At 38.4% G+C, this 16,711-nt stretch overlaps 1 protein-coding gene across 1 annotated transcript in view; it reads left to right on the plus strand.

Annotated features, from left to right (window-relative positions):
- The first annotated feature begins 434 nt into the window (after positions 1 to 434).
- PSMD14 (proteasome 26S subunit, non-ATPase 14) overlaps positions 435 to 16,711 on the plus strand; it is a 46,686-nt gene continuing 30,409 nt past the window's right edge. The window contains exons 1-4 of the mRNA XM_038142561.1: positions 435 to 545; positions 3,751 to 3,800; positions 5,407 to 5,495; positions 8,420 to 8,471. Of these exons, the coding sequence (XP_037998489.1) occupies positions 8,424 to 8,471 (48 nt within the window). The 5' untranslated portion in view covers positions 435 to 545; positions 3,751 to 3,800; positions 5,407 to 5,495; positions 8,420 to 8,423. The remainder of the gene's footprint in view (positions 546 to 3,750; positions 3,801 to 5,406; positions 5,496 to 8,419; positions 8,472 to 16,711) is intronic.

Below are 16,711 nucleotides of genomic sequence, written 5' to 3' on the forward strand. Positions count from 1 at the left end.
TCCAGTTTGCTTCTCTGCGCCAGAAAAGTTTGCACCATTCATCAGCATGCATGCTTTAATGTGATTATGTCCCTATTATTTTTGTTTGGCTACAATTCCCAGGCTTTTCCATTTCTGCTTGTGCTGGTTTTACACACATGGTCACTTATAGTTTTCTTCTCTAAATCCTCGTACTTTCTGTAATACTGCTTCTGAGAGGAGTGCACGTGAAACTGTTCCTATAACGGTAATCATTCTTTTATTGATTTGATGACTCAGTTGTTGGTTCTTCTGCCATCCTATCGTGTCGTTGTTTCAGCACTGGTGACATATGGCTGCCAAGGGACAAAGTTAACCTACAGCACTTTGCAGCAGAGCAGTCTATGGCGTTCCATTTCAGCCCGTTCCACCCGGAGGCCGCGCCCCTCCGGAGCTCTCCATTCTCAGAGGCTCCTCCTCGCCGGCCGCGGGGCCGGAAGCCGCTGCCGGATGCCCTGTGAACCGGGAAGGGCTCGGTTTGAATGAGATCCGGCTGATTCACCGCGGCCCGGCCGGCTCCGGCCCAGGTGAGGGCCCGGCCGCCTCCGCGCCAGGCTGCTGAGGGGCCCCGCGGCGGCCTCTGCGCGGCGGCGGCGGGAACGCGGCCCGGGGAGGCGGCCCGAGCGCCGGGCAGGGCCGCGGGCGGTGCGGACGGGAGCGGGACGGGACGGGGCGGGTCTGGCGGGCGGGGAACGCACTGGGCCCCTGGCCTTTCCTCTGGGAAGTCCGAGCGGTTCGGGGCAGCGGGGGCAGCTGCGAACGGGCTGGGGAGAGGCGGCGAGAGGGGCCGGGCAGCGGCGCAGGGCGGGGGCCCAGCCTCTGGAGCCGGACGGGCCTCGGCGCCGCACGGGCCCCAGGGCCCGGCCGCCTCCGCCCGGCCGGCCCGCAGCGGCCGCCGTTGTTCAGCAGCGCCGGGCGCGGGTTCGTGCTGCGGGAAGAACAGGGCTGCCTCTGTGCCCTGTCAGAGGCGCCTCCCGGAGTGCGGCATTGCCACGATCCCCGGCAGCGCAGCCGAAGTTAGAGGGGCACGGGGGGAAGTGAAGGCAAAAGCACTGGCTGGGATACCTGAAGGGGAAGGAAGCAGAATTAAGTAGAGAAGTGATAGTCAAAAATTAACAGCGCTGTTTCTAGTACGGAGCTGACTTAAGTAATGTTTCTGTAACAAATTTGTGTCATATAGTTGGATACTTGTAAACAGTGTGCTGGCGTCATGCCTTAAAGTTGCAGTTGTTTTTGGTAAACGGTGGAAAAACAGAAAGCCAACAGGGGTTGAGATTTACTTTTTAAAAAGAAGTTTTATGTAAATGTATATCAAAGCTATGAAGAACTGAAATGGTACTAGGCAAGCTGAAAAGTCTGACAGATTGGTGTTCATCTAAAAGCTGTCAGCCCTGGGAGTCTAAGGTGTCCTGTATGCCTCAGGTGGGGAGTAAACTTGGAAGAAGATTCTGTGGAGCAGAGCATTCACTGTTCATGACCGTATTGAGACAGTGAAAAATACCTGTTTGTGAAGAAATTCAGAAATTGGCTAGCATATGAATTGCTTCTGAATCACTTAGTGTGACTTTGAATGACAGGGTTTAGCCTGTAGCTTAATGGGAAATGTTGCATTCCATCATCTGTTGTAACATGCCATTTCAGTGATATTCATTTGAAATCTATGATTTAGAACATTATAAGTTAGAGAATACTTTAAAAATAGTATTAAATAATACCAGTATATAAATTAGTTTGTCAACTTTCTTGGAAGTGACTCACTCCTGACAAAAATTATGGAGTGTAAACTAATGGTACCTATAAGTACCTTGTAACATCTAGGATGATGGGAAAGGGCAGGTGTTAAGGACACTTTGAATAATCCAGAGCTGGTATGATGAGTACTTGCTGGACTACTGCATAGTTCCACAATAGTTGTGTGTCTGCTTGTCTTTCTGCAGATTTCAGAGAAGGCCATTACTTCATTTACTACATAAAATTAAAAATAATTCTGTCGGTTTCTATGGTGGTGCAGCTTGTTAATGAATTTTTGCTTATCTGTAAGTTTTATGTGAATGTACTTCAGTAGCTTTAAAGCAGTCCATTTGAATCTGTGTTACTGAAGTAACTCCAGCTCAGCAATGAATGTAGTAGAATTAGGTGTACTGTACTTCTGGAAGTCAGAAAGCAGAGTCTGGGAAGCTGACCTGCAAACCACCTAGTCCAGCTCAGGTTCCGTTGAGATTCAGGTCTGTGTGATCCAGAAGCAGGGTCTGGGTTTATGGAACTGGGCACGTTATGGAAGCAAGAGTCATGTAACTCTGGGCTTGCACTGCTGAGACTGCATTCATGCATGACATGATTAAACTCTAGCTTTAATGAACAGATTACTTAGAATTGATGGTAACATATATTTTTTTCTTCTTTTCATACAAAATGTATGGGAAGACAGGCAGACTAGCCTACCCCCTCCCCCACCTTTTCACATGTGAAGTTTCTGTTCAGGTTTGATGACTTTAACTGCAGTGAGGTTTTTTCTTGGTGAAATAATGGTTTTTGGCAATGCACAGTTTCTCAGCTGATTTACCTCTCTAGCTGTTTATCATCCCTAGTGAAGCTGAAATGGTTGCAGTTGCACCAAAAACCTTGAGTCACTTCTGAGCACTGTTAATAAAATTGTTGATCATCTGCTGCTTGTAACTCCTCAACAGGAGATCTGGAAGTGCTTGTACAAAGCTTGTTATGTAGTCTCAGGTGGAGAAACTGAGTTACCGAAGATGAAATGATTTGCATCAAGTCTCTCGGTGTACAAATTGCAAAGTAAATTGCTGTCACCTGTGTGTAGCCTGATTCTCCCTCCACTAATAGGGTAGTTTAGTAGCCATTGTTTTCTATGTATGTCAAAGCTGATTTTGATATTTATTTCTTTACTAACTCAAAAGTTGCCAAACCAGGAGAACCCTCTTCATTGAGGGATCACATCGTGGAGTGTTAATGCTAGATAAAAATAGTGCACTGTAGTGTGAAACTCATGTGTCTCATGCAAGGAGATAGAGTAATTTAAGACTGTTTCAAGTTGATTTCAAAATACATGCTGCAACATGCCAAGTATAAACACAGTAGCTATTGGTTTATACCTATATGTGCATACACATTTGTGCATGATCCTTTTATATAACTTCATCCCTATGCTACCTAAGAAAAAATGTTTTCCTTATTAAAAGTCAGAATTTAAGTGACTAGAAAATACCAATGAACAACTGAGTGGCGAACCAGAGCTCTCCAAATGAGCAACTCTTTCCAATTATTACCGTTACCTAACAGTAGTATTAGGAGCAAATATTAGACATGGGTTTTAAAATTTCTGTTTTCAGATTAGTTTTGAGAGTCTCTGTGTGTGCTCTCACTGCATTATTTATATCAACTATTTTTCCCTTTTGAGGGAAGGACAATTAAATAAAAATTGCAGTAATGGAAGTTTGGATTTTTAAATCACATTCAATGACCAAGCTTATTTTAATTATGGTTTTTCAAATCATGGACATACACAGAGAAGCTATTTAATTCTTTTTTTTTAAGCCATTAGTTACTGTATTAATTTCAGTGATGAGTGCATGTCATCCAAATCCTGCAATGCACCAAAATGCAAGTTTATTATGATAATTGTGCTGTATTTTTTTCTGATGCAGAACTATTTGATACATTTACTTCCTTAAAGTTACACTTTAAATGCCGACTGTTAACTCTTCCTTGCAGACAGAGGGAAACAATCAAAATACCTTTTGCCAACTTTGGAAGGAAAAGAGGTGAGATTTTCTGTGAACTGTTTGTTTACTTTTCTTGCTTTTATTTATATGTATATATAATGTAAGTATATGTGTGTGTGCGAGAATATAGGGAAAAACCAACAGAGAAGTTGCTAATCAGCCCAGCTTTTTGCACTTTGTAGCAGAGGTAAGATTCTCAGCTGTAGGTTACCTTTTGTGCCTCACTGGGGAACAGACCAAGCTCACAGAGATTTGTTTCTTTCATATCTTTGTAGTAAGTGGGGAAGGGAATGCAAGACCACTGGGTGGTCAGATGGCTAAAGGTGAATAACTCAGGCCAAGTTGAAGAAGTAGCTGCAGTTCTGTTGTAGCCTGTGCTGCTGGCTCTTATGGTCTCTCCTGGATCATTTCCTTCTGCAAAGCTGGCAGGAGGATAGTAACTTTCCATTCAATTTGTCAGTGATTTCCACCCCAGCCTGTCAGCTCTGAGAAATTCTGACTTGCTCTTTCTCTTCCAACTTTCTGGGAAGGTGAACACATCCTCCTTTGCTCTTGTACTGCTTTGAGATAAGCTTCAAAAGGGTCTCTGTTAAATTGCCTCAGTTACTAAAAAACAAAACAACCCCCCCCCCCCCCCACCCAGACAAAAACCCAAAACAAATCCCCAAAACCCACAGACATTCTTTGAGCAGCTTTAGCTTAAAGAATGATTTGACAGAAATGTCTCCTGGAGCCTGTATTAGTGTTACAAGCAATCAGCTTTTCCAAAACCTCTTTTTCTGTTATGCCAAGACAACTATTTCTGGGATGCAGCGTGAAGCCTCTCAGAGAAGTGAACAGGGTTAAACCCAGCGTTTTTGATAGCCTCTCAGTTTGCTGCAGGGCTGCACAAATGGCTGTCCTGGCAGTACTGAGAAAGCAGCATCAAGTTGGTGAGCAGCAGCAGCTTCCTCATTGCTCCTTATGTCAACACTGACATTGAAAAAAAGTCTATCAAATCACAGCCACAGATCATTTCACAGATCTGTTTCAAAACACTGCTCTATGAATGATTGAATGGAGGTAATTAATGGGCAGTGTTCTCAGGGAGGAGGATAACATGATTTTTAACTCCTAAATTGAATGTGAAACAGCCTTTCTCTACCTGAATTCAGGCAAACCTAAAGATCTTTGTCACTTTTCCAGTCACACCAGCCACTCTTGCAGAAATAAACAGGAAAGCTTTCTGTACCCACAGACTGCTCTTACCCTTGGTGCTTAGAGAATCTTAGCTACAGCAAGAGCTCCTAAAATAGTAAAAAAAGACCATGATTTCAGTTTCTGACAGCATTTAAAATTATCAATTAGCTTCAAATTGCTTAAATGAATTATTAAAATATTTTGAGAATTGCGTATTAAAATTTTTTTGAGAAAACTGGAGGCTTCTTGCAGTATTATGGATACTTGAGTGAGACATGGCATGTATCACTTCAAGGAATTGTATGGTAAAAGGGAAAAAAAAAGCCCAGTAGACATTCTTTGGGTTATTCTTCAGTGGTGCCTTGTCCTTTTGCAGCTTATCAATGTAACATTTCTTTTTTACATGTGCCAGAGTTTCTAAATTTTACTAGGTTTCTGCCTTTCTCCTTTCTATTTCCTTCTACAGGAAAGAGACCTACTGGTGTCATCTTTACAGTCAAAAAAGTGGGAGCTGCTGCCAAGTTTGTTCTGTGAGCACCTCTTGCTAAGCACCAGGTTAGAAATGTATAGTTGTTTTATTTGTAAAGGCTAAAGTTAGCTTCATTAATGTCTAAATATTTCCCTTAAGCTGTTTTAAGGTTTACAAAACCTTTAAACAGCTTAAGGTTTGTTTGAGAAATGGAATTTTTGGCTGAAATAATATTTAGATGGATTAATAAAAATTAAAATCTGTTTTGGTGAGTGTATTTCATTAACTTAAATTTTTCAGATGTTTATACATCTCAGTAAACAAACATGTTTAAGTCCATATAGACTATGGCCTACTAAAGCATATTCAGTTACAAAAAGGCAAGTAAAGCATTAGCTGCCAAAACTCTAACCAGAATCATGTCATGGAGCTAGTGAAATAATTTGCAGAGCATCTAGAACTGTGTTTGAGAGATTTTCTGTCTGTGCTGCTGTCTTGAAAATCAGAATATCTCAGTTCAGTGGCTGTTCTGTGAGAAATGTTAGGTGTCTATGTAATACAGTGAGATTTTGTTGTAAAGTTATGCTGATAAGTAGTCAGTTTGTTTAACACTTTAGTCTAAGCCAACTTTGATATGGCAAAATATATGGCTTTTATAAATGATGTACTATACTGTTGGGTTAGAAACTGGAATAAACTGTGTGTATGAAATATTAATTAATTAGTATGGGCTATTGCTTTTCACTTGTTTTATAGGATTTGTTATTTAATTACTATTTCTTAAAAGTACACAAGTGATGTACCTGATCAGTTTATGGAAGTTGCTGTAGTTGTCAGAACTATCAGTTTTAGGGTTACCAGTGTAGAGACTAAAAGTTTCTTAAAATAAACGAACAGCCATGATGGATTAAAATAATAGTTTTAGGAGCCTAAATATACTTCTCAGTTACTCTTCAGCCCTCTTTAGTGTCACAGAAGATGAATCATTGTGGGTTTCAATGGAGGAGTATCTACCACAGAGGGGTAACATGAACTGTAGTTGGCATTAATTTGTGGTAACATTGTGACTGTTTTATTGAAGCCATTTAACATATGCTTACATAATATCTTTAAACAGCAACTTAACCTTTCCAAGGAAATCCTCCAACTCGATTTGGAATTTATTGTAGTTCAGGATAGAAAAGCATACACACTGTGTGCAGCTTTTGCCTCTAAAAAAAGAAGCTTGGTGTCAATGACTCTGAAGAAGTGAAGCATAACCACTGACCCTTTTTATAAACTCCTTTTTAATTTATATGGTGCCAGTGGAGTTTTAAGAAAGTACTTACTGCTAGGTGACCCTGCACTTGTTGGATTTGCAGGTTCTACAAAATAAAGTGAGTCAATCATATTAAACTAATAGCCTGATAGTTCACTGAACTGGGAAAGTGAATTTAGCAAGTAGGGCAGGTATTTCTGATCAATGTATCTTGGCTATTGTTAAGAAGTTACTAAAGTAGGAATTAAAATGCTGCTTCTTTATGTGTTTAGAAGTTCAAACTATTTGTTTTAACCTTATACTGAAATAAATAAACCTTATACTGAAATAAATATTCTTTAGCCGGTAAGAATTCTAGCAAATATCAGAAGAAATTATGAAAATGTTGGTGACATTCACCTTCAGCACGAAGATTTTTTCATATACAAAGTAAATATATTTTCCAAGTTCTTTTGCATAATTATTTCAAAAGAAAGCTATTAAGTAAGTATTGTTAATGTAATCTGAAATCATGTATATAATTCTCTTATGTGTAATGTGACATCTGCTTGGAGGATGAATGTATTTTGGAAATCATACTTGGTGTTCTCAATTGCTTTCAAGCCTGAACAGACTTTGTTGTGTTGTATTAAAACTTGTCCAGTTAAGACCATAATTTTTGGTGCTGTGCTTTGTATCTTCTATTTCACAAATAAAATAAGCCAGTAAAAATTTCTGATTTCTGTAGAAATTGCTTGATTTGATGAAAACAGCTGTTTAAAGATTAATATTCAGGAGGCCTTTTTTAAATTTTGTGGATAAGTTTTGTTGTATAGAGCTAAGAAGTTGAAAAAGCCCAGTAAGCATGGTAAAGTTCTGTTGAAGCTGGGGCAGAACCTGTAGCCTAGGTATCCATCATGAAATTGTAGATGTCTTTTCAACAACAGAAAGTGAAGAAACTGTAGAGAAAGAAACAGCAGTGTAATTTTTTTGGTTGGGCACCTTAGCAGCCTTTATTCCTGGGGATCACCCCTTTGAAAGTTACAAGACACAAAAACTGATGCTTTTTTTTTTTTTTTTTTTTAAGGAAGACGTTTCATTGATTGGAATAATCTTGCACTAAAGCAATGGCACATGCAAGACTGGGAATGTATTAAATGACTGTACTGTCACTAGTCTTCTAACTATATACACATTAAATGTTTACTTTACAGTATTTCTTTTAGTATAATGAGTTCATTAAAAAAAGGCTTTTGATGCTAATTCAGAGATCCATAATCTGCTTAGCGTCTTTCACATGTAGTTTTGATGATAACTGACAAGCTGTAAGTTAATTAGCGCGGAACTTACTAATGAGGATGCTAAAATCCTTACTTTAAGATTTTTATTGATGATTTCTGAGCAAATGAAAGTGAATTCCATTGTATATCTAATAAGTTTTAGGAACTTTCTGGCTGTAGATACTGATCACAAGTAACAAAAATCCCCCAATTAATTGACTGATGGGAAAGTTTTGAGAAGTTTGACAAGAGTGTTCATCTTCAGAAATGGGGATAACCCAAAACCAAAGCAATAAAGCTAAGTCTGTTAATTAGCATGGAAGACAGCTTCTTGAATTAATATGTGGTGTTAATTAACAGGAAGTCTGATGTTGTGTTGTAATTACCACCAATATTTTTGACATACTGAGTGACTGAAGGTGAATTATATAGATAACAATTTAGTAAACATTTCGAGCTTGGGAACATTTTTCCTTTGTTTCTGTTTTTCTAGAAATATGGATAGACTTCTGCGACTGGGAGGAGGTATGCCTGGGCTGGGACAGGTTAGTATATAGCTTGTCAATTTTTTCTTTAAAATTAATAAATTATGGAGTATTTCTTCTATTATGCTATCATATTTTAAAACAACATAAAAAAAAACCCCATTGTTCATAGTAATAATCTTTGACTCAAGAAATTTTATATGTGTATGCCTATCTTTGTTGCGACCTTTTTTTTGTGAATGAGTACATGTGTTGGCACTAAGTTTACAGGATGTTTATAAACCTCTCTTTTTGTGTTTGAGCATTTTAAAATTTGTATTGAAAAGCATTGGAAACACATAATACATTTTTTTTAAAAAACAGTTTCCAATAATATGGAATTTCAGAACATGAAGGGTATTTATTCTAAATGACCAAGCACATCCACTGCTCTTTCATAAATTACATATTTCAGTTCTTGGATTACATTGTGAATGGGGCATTATAAGATACTGAAGTATATGTAAATTTCAAGAGGTAATTTGAATTGAGTTTATCACTTGTGGGTAGTTGTAGCTACCTGTATGTGTGTTTTATTGTGTCTCCTCTTGTTGATTGTTCTCATTTCTGTAACTACTCACAGCAAGAAGTCTTCCCTTGCAGCTGTCCTGTTCTAGTGAGAGACCTATTCATATTGTACAGCTTCTCCTACCTCTACAGCAACTCCTAGTGCTTTTTCCCTTGATCAACTGACATGGCCAGCAGTCTTCAAAAATAAAATCAAGTTGATCTTGTTACATTGTGCTGATTGCTGTGGATACAGGGGAAAAATAATTAGGAACTTCTTTGTTTGAGGTCTGTAGGAAGAATTACTTCCTTAAGGAATGGGTTCCAGTGTAATTTCCTTTGTAGTCCTTTCCTTTGGTTGGCTGCAGTAGCTGGCCTTTCTCTGTTTCCTCATCTGCCTCCTGGTCTCTTTCTAAGTTGAGAATCCAGACTCTTGTTCTGGAGGAATCAGTTCTGTATGTCTTGGGCTTCAGGATGTGTATCCAGGGTTTCTTCTGGGATGGTTGAAATTGCTAAACCCAAAGCTTCTTTTGGTTGTGTATAGTGTGTTTGTGTCCAGTATAACTACAGGAGTAGTTTAATACTGAAGCATTTGGTGAAATATTCTAGGCTGATCTACAGACTCTAGATGTTTTGCCAAATAAGCTGTAACTTTTGGTGCATAATTTTTTCCCCCCTTTTTATAGCTAAAATTCTATTCACGTTCTCTTAGTGAATCTTCAAGCCGCCCTCAGTTATTTTTAGTTTCACTTTCTTAAACAGTTATTTCTCTTGTTCCTCTGAGCTGCCAGCCTGCTTCATGACTCTTCATTTTTTTAACATCTGTGCAGTCTAATCTCTCAAGCTTTCACTTCTTAGTCCTCTCTGAACTTGACGTTTATCAAAGCTGTTTTTCAAATTTACTGTTAACTCTCTGCTGTTTTCTGAATTTTTCATCTTTAACTTGAAGCTTGCTAGAAAATAGTGGCAGACAATAGAACATAACATTCAGAGGAAGCTTGCTGAACTCCTGTGGTAGCTTTGGCCTGCAAAGCTGCTCTGTGTTTGTTTAAATATGGAATTGTCTCTTAAATGAGTTGATGAGTATATGTTAGATTGAAGAAAAGGCATAAAACTGAATTGCTCTTTACTCAAGTTGCTGCTTGCACTGGATGTCTTGACTACATTTGTAGTCTTTTGGTTTATTGAATCAGCAGGAAGGCTTTTCAAATAGAATATTTTTATGTTCTTAAAATAGTGTATTTCAAAGGACCTTGAAAGGTCACTTATATTCTGAGTATCAATTGATGATAATTGAGATTGAGAGAAAATCCAGAGTGAATCAGATTTCTTTGAGATAGAAGAGAGGAGGAAGGTATTTCTTGGATTTATTTTGTAATGCTAGAAAGCAAAATTATTACCATTTGTTTGCACTAGAGTGTTTTAAGCAACAGAACTTTTTGTTCTTATTGCTGTGTCACAGTTGTTCTAAAGGTTGAACATAGTAAAAACATCTGACGGAGCCATTCTTGCCAGTGTAAGAATCATCTGTATATATAGTCTGGTAAAGAAAGAGGCATTTTCAAAGTAATTTTATCACATAGTTTGAAGATGGCTTTTTCTTGTAGCTTGGGGTCTGCTTAGCAAGAGGAATGCATCACATAAAGTCTGCTAAGAGTCTGTTTGATTTGCTTTGTAACTGATGTTAAAGTACTGGCAGATGCTTGGTGAGCACAGTTTCTATTTGATCTCTGCCAAGGCATTCTTTCTCAGTGACCTGCTTGAGCTTCTTCACCAGCAGTTACTTGGCCAAATTTTCCCCAGTCTTTCCCCTTGGCCAAATTACCTCTTCTGGTTATTGTCTCATTTAGGTTTTCTTGGTCTTCTTAATTTCCAAACTCGTATATCTTGTCTCAAATGCACTTTAAATTCATGTGCTTGCAATATGCTTTTTAAGTCTTTTGGAGTAGTGTATTACACTTGAGAACTGCTGTCACTGAATTTGTAGTTCTCTTTCCTTACTTCTTGCTCCTTCAGGATGCTATTGAGTGGTTGATTTCCTTCAGGTGTCCAGAGGCGGTCCATGCTAAATCCCATTTACCTTAGCCTGTCTTCAAATGGCTAATAAAAAAATCCTTAAGGAAGTCATCTTAGACTGATACTTCAACAATAAACTTTCCTTGCAGTGACATGTGGCTTAGAAATCTTGAGGCATTTCTTCTCTTTTAACCATAGGTGGACGAAGGGCTGTCTTAGTAGGACAGGAGGTGGACGAGAGGAGAAGGGAAGAGAATTTTACAACTTTTGGCATCACATAAGCCATTCACAGTATTTTCTGACAGTATGCTTGGTCATTAACTGTGTGTTCTTTTTATGGCAAGGTACCTGTGTTTAGTTTTGCACTTGATGCCAGAAGTATGACCTCCTTTGGAACACTGCTTCATGCAGAAATTGTGTCTTACGTGACTGGTGTTGTACCTGGTCCATAAGTTTGTTTTGTCTTGAATTTATGTTCTTGTGATAAATGCATAAGATGAGCGAATAAATGAATGAATGAAGCCTTTTAGAAAATATGTAAAAGATTGAAATGGTTGTGATGTCTCAAAGAAAATCTTATGATTTCAATTTCACTCCTGTAGTTCATGGGAACTAAGATTTTGGCAATGCCCTTGTTCTTCTTCCCGTATATAGTCTCCTTTCTCTCTCCTTCTGCCCCTTGTAAGGTTGGGTTTTTCTCCTTATCTTCTCTTTCCTGAATCATTCTTTTCTGTTTGTCCCTCTGGAATACTGCCTACCACAGAATCTCACTAGTGGTTTAGTACTTTGATTTGCATTGTACATTTGCTGCAGACAAATGAACAGGTTTGTGGGGTACGTAAAAGCATTCTGCTTATGTAGCAGGCAGGAATTTGGAGCAACACTCCTCTTCATTTTGTATGCTGAACTATTGTTTGCTGGTGAAATCAATTCCACATATGCCTCTATTAGGCAATCCCATTGCAAAGGGTGTGAGCAAATTAAGTGCATTTGTAGCCAAGCTTTTCTCTCCATCACTTACGGACTAGTAATTCAAGTTAAGCAAGTTCTTGTCCACGCTAGCACATGTTGTCTGTTTTTCTGAATCCAGATGTGATAGAAAGCAGTGAAATAATGACACTTTTTAAAGAGGCTTTTAAAGTAATTTTTCATTGCTTGTTAGATTTTTGAAAATATTCATTTACACTGCTCTGTTAGTGCAGACAACTGTTCTAGTACAATAAATGAAAAATAAAACTGATTCTGTATTTTTGAATTAACATATTTGATGACAGAGGGGAAGGGGGAAAATTCCAGTGGGAAGGGGGAGACAGAGAACTGACCTGTATCTTATAAGGAGTGTTTGCACCTTGACTTGGAATATGGAAAAAGAAGTGCAGATAGCTATTTTATTTGAATCATGGACTTGCCAATTAGCCATCAAGTGCTTCCATCTGTGAAATAGTTGATCAGATGGGTTAGCTGGGATGTTTCCAGATTAGGGCATTGTAAATGGCACTTGAAAACTGTCACTTTGATTAGGAGGTTTCAAATACTGCACTGCTTGGTGCTGTGGAACCTTTTTCCCCTCATAGGATCTTGGGTTTTTTAGAACATGCTTTTCCTGTTTAGTGAATCTGTGGCACCATTGGAACTTGGGAGACCTGCTGCTGATCTAAAGTTCTGCTTTGTGTGCTAATCTAGTCAGGGTGGTTGTTGGAGGACAGCACAGTGCACTCTTTTTTGGGGCTTCCAAAGAGGAGTTGGTGGTCTGGCAGACAGAGGAGGGTCAAGCTCTCCGTAGATCATTCCCAATTAACAATTAGATGCAAATTTCCTTGAGTTACTTCATTAAGCTGATGTGTCATTTGAGTACATGACTTTTTCTTGAATCTTACATCTTCCATATGTAAACAAAAACATCCACCAACAATAAAAAATCCTCAAACCCAAAATAACCCAGACACCCCCATCTCTCCTCTCCAAAAAAAACCAAAACAATGAAACAACCCAAAACCACGCCAACAACCCTAACAGGAAAAACTGCAGCACCTTACCATCTTACTGAAAATTATTTTGGTTCATTGATTCTTGAAACAGCTTGTGTTTTAATTTGTAGGGTGTAAATGTGTTGTCTTTAATTAAGTACCTTTTTCATTGTAAAGCTGTACAGTGTTCTGGTATCTCAGTATCTGTTTAGCTGTATGACTTTCTCCTTTCTGTGTCTCCTGTGGTTTAAATTGTGGTGGTACACTGTTGTCTGCTTCTCATACATATTTGAAGCTTCAGATACACCTTTTGAGACTATTTTGCCAGGGGAATAAGTCTGAATTGTAGTTCATAAAATTGTGCATCATTTCTGTGCCATTGCTTCTGAGACATTTTCCAGCAAAGTTCTCAAGTACAAAGAATGTTACTATTTCTAGAACTCAAATGTAATTCCCGGTAGATGAGGTGGTGTACAATTTGGGAGGGTTATTCCAGTTCTACTCTTTTTTTTTTTCCCTGGAAAGTGTCAACCCATTTAAGGAATGAAAATATTTTCTCAATGACAAACATTTTTTTATCCATTAAAAATATCCAACTTGCAATCCCATAGAAAGTTCAGAAGACTTAATTGCCTGCATTATCTTCATAGAAAGTCTCAGCATCAGTATTTATATATACAAAATATATGATTTTGTTTTAAGGAGAAGAAAACCACCTTGGAAACTGTGCCATTTCACTTTCTCACTGTCTGGGATGAATGTTTTACTGCATTGATTGGTGTTTTAGTAAAAGGCTGTTCAACAAAAGCTTCATATCAAATTTAGTATCCAAGTGTGGCCTGGGTCTGGTTTTGCTGGAGATGGTAACTCCATGGGTCATGTTAGGCTTGTTTGAAAGTTGCTGGGGATGGCAAAGCAGACTATAGTTCTCATACATTTGAAGTACAGTTGAGTCATTGTAATGTGATTTCTCTCCTAAGGAGCTACTTGGGAGAGGAAAAGAGAAACCTGCTAGAATTGGTTTAGGAGAAGCCATAATTTTACTTAAACCCTGTGTGTAATTTGTGTTACAAAGGCTGTCTTAGATGGCTGCACTACAGACATGTCTTACGTATTAATCACAAACAAACATAAAACTAAAAAAGCTAGTGGGTTGTGTCTGAGCATTACAGTTTCTTCTGATCTGCTATTTTACTCTGGAGAACATTTTTAGCTGCCTCTTCTTGGCCTCAGATCTTAAACTTCCATATTTCTAATAATTAGGCAATTAGATTCTCTCTCCTCAATTTAATTGCCAGTGTAGTCCAGCTGACTTTTGACTTTCTCCAAAAGAGACAAAGGAGCTTGGAGAAGGAAATGAGTGTAGCCATAATGAGAAAAAACATAGGAAAGAAAGAGTAAAGAGGAAGAAATATCTTTGTGCATTTGGCATTGCACCTATTCACTTGTAATGTTCCTTTCTGCAAGCAGCAAACAGCCACCCTATAGTGATCAATTTAATTTATTTCTCTTGGAAATTGTATCTTCTTTCTGAAATCCCATGCAATTGAATATTAAGTTGCAATGCTACTATGCAGCATCTTTTCTTCCTGCTGTGTAGAAGAGTCCTCTGAGTTTTCCTACGAAGTTGGAAGTGTTTTTGTGTTATAGTGGTGTGCTTTGGGGGGACAGTGGCTGTTGGCTGATCGGTTGTTTTTTTTAAGTGTTGCAAACAACTGACCTTGCTGCATATTGCCACTGAGTTCCCCTGCTTGTATCTAGAGGACCAGCTCTTCACAACAGTGAACCTGCAGGCACCTAGAACCCAGTGCATTCTTCTTCATATTGAGGAGATATCTTTGACTGCTTTGCCTCATAGAGTGTACTTTAGGGTAAGCTTAGGCAGAACCTACTGAGGGCTATCATGCCTTCTTGGCAGAACTGTGTTTAGAATAAGGTAATTAAAAATCTGCATTGAAGCAAGACTACAGAAGGCAGACAAAATTACAGGTGCTGATTCGTCATCTGCCTTGAGGCTCTCCATTCTAAATCCCAATACCTTCTGTGATGCTGATGGGAGTAGATAACAGGTTAGTCCTGGATTTTTTCTGGAATGAAATTGACCTCTGCATTTTATTTTTATTTTCCAGTGGATTGAGGCTGTGAGAAACAATAGCTCTTTTCCAAAAGATGTACAGTGTTACTGAGAACTTGTTTTGTGTCCCTAATCTTACGGCTTTTTTCCATGACATTGCAATAGAATCATAGAATGGTTTGTGTTGGAAGGGACATGTAAAGGTCATTTAGTCCATTAGTCCTTATGCTTGATAAGGAATATTGCCTGCAGTAATACAGCACACCTACCCCTTGAGTTGTGTCTCAATGAATGTGTAGATTAAATGGGGTAAAGATAGATAAAACACTGACCCAGGGAAGATTACACTTAACCAGCCATTTCATACAACAGTTGTGTTGGGAACATTGTGGGAAGTCTGACTATTGCAAATTGCATCAAGGTTATATATGTAAGTAATTTTATATCATGAATACATGTTAATATTGAGTAGTAAATGTTTATTTCTAATAATAACTCTCTGTGTCTCATTAAACTAGAGACTATTTTTGTTTGAAGTTCTGCTTAGTTAAAAACAATTAAATAACAAACAAACCAACAAAAAAAAAACAGAAAAGGCAAAAAAACAACCAACCAACCAAAAAAGCCAGAAACAATCCCCCCGCCAAAACCATAGCAAAAACCAAACCAAAACCCACCCCACACACCCTAAAAAAGAAAACCACAGAACACCGCCCCACAGAAACTAAAATCCTAAATAAGCAGAAAGCTAAGCAGTAAAGTTCTGGCTCTGCACCAAAGAGGTGTTGGCAAATTTATGATCCCAACCCGTTTAACCAACTGCTCAAAGCTATACAAAGTTCTGTGTTTTGTAATTTTGGTTTTGAAGAGGAAGGGAGATGGGAAATGTTATATATTTCAAGTCCATCTTTATTGCTGTTCGTGGAGTTCTGTTGTAAATGTGAACCTGGGTAAACTTTATTTAGGAGACAGATTTTTGTAAAACATACTGAGACAGTTTTTATCTAGCCTGTTAAGGTGGGGGTTTTTTTCAGAGATTTTTTTCAGTTTAAGGTAGCAGTTGATGCCACAATACTTCCTTATTATCCCTACTCCATTTTGGAGTCTCTGAGACTAAACATATTACTGCAATTTTTATTTCATCTGACATATGGTGTAACAAGACAATGTGATCCTTCGAGAAATCTAGGCTGTTTGTTGAGACTTACGGTATTTTGTGGTCTGTTATGCATGCTTGTTTATAATTGGTATAAAAATGGACCTAAACATACAAACTGTTTAGACATAATGGTAGCTTCAAAATCTAATCCAGTTGATGTGGAACTAACTACAAAATTATGTGTGTGATAGCTTGCAAATAGCAATAAAATTTCAAATCGCTACTAATTTTAGTGTTTGATTCACAATGCAAGTGACATATTTTTTCCCTTTTTTATTGAGTTCACTGATTTTTTAATATTTCTGTATGACCGCAATAATTTTCTCTGTCATGATTGATCATGTTAACTTCCTGTACTGCAGAAAATGCCATACATGATTTCTAGTTCTTGCCATGACAAAGTTGTTAGAACCATTGAGATCTCAGAGATCCCAGAATATGCCTCACTCCTTTTGCCACTTCCACTGATGGAACATGAGTTGGTAATTTCCAGAAGTGTACTGACTCAGTGCAGGAAGAAAATGGTTCAACAATCCCA

This window comes from Motacilla alba, chromosome 7 (genome assembly GCF_015832195.1).
Source record: "Motacilla alba alba isolate MOTALB_02 chromosome 7, Motacilla_alba_V1.0_pri, whole genome shotgun sequence".
NCBI lineage: Eukaryota > Metazoa > Chordata > Aves > Passeriformes > Motacillidae > Motacilla > Motacilla alba.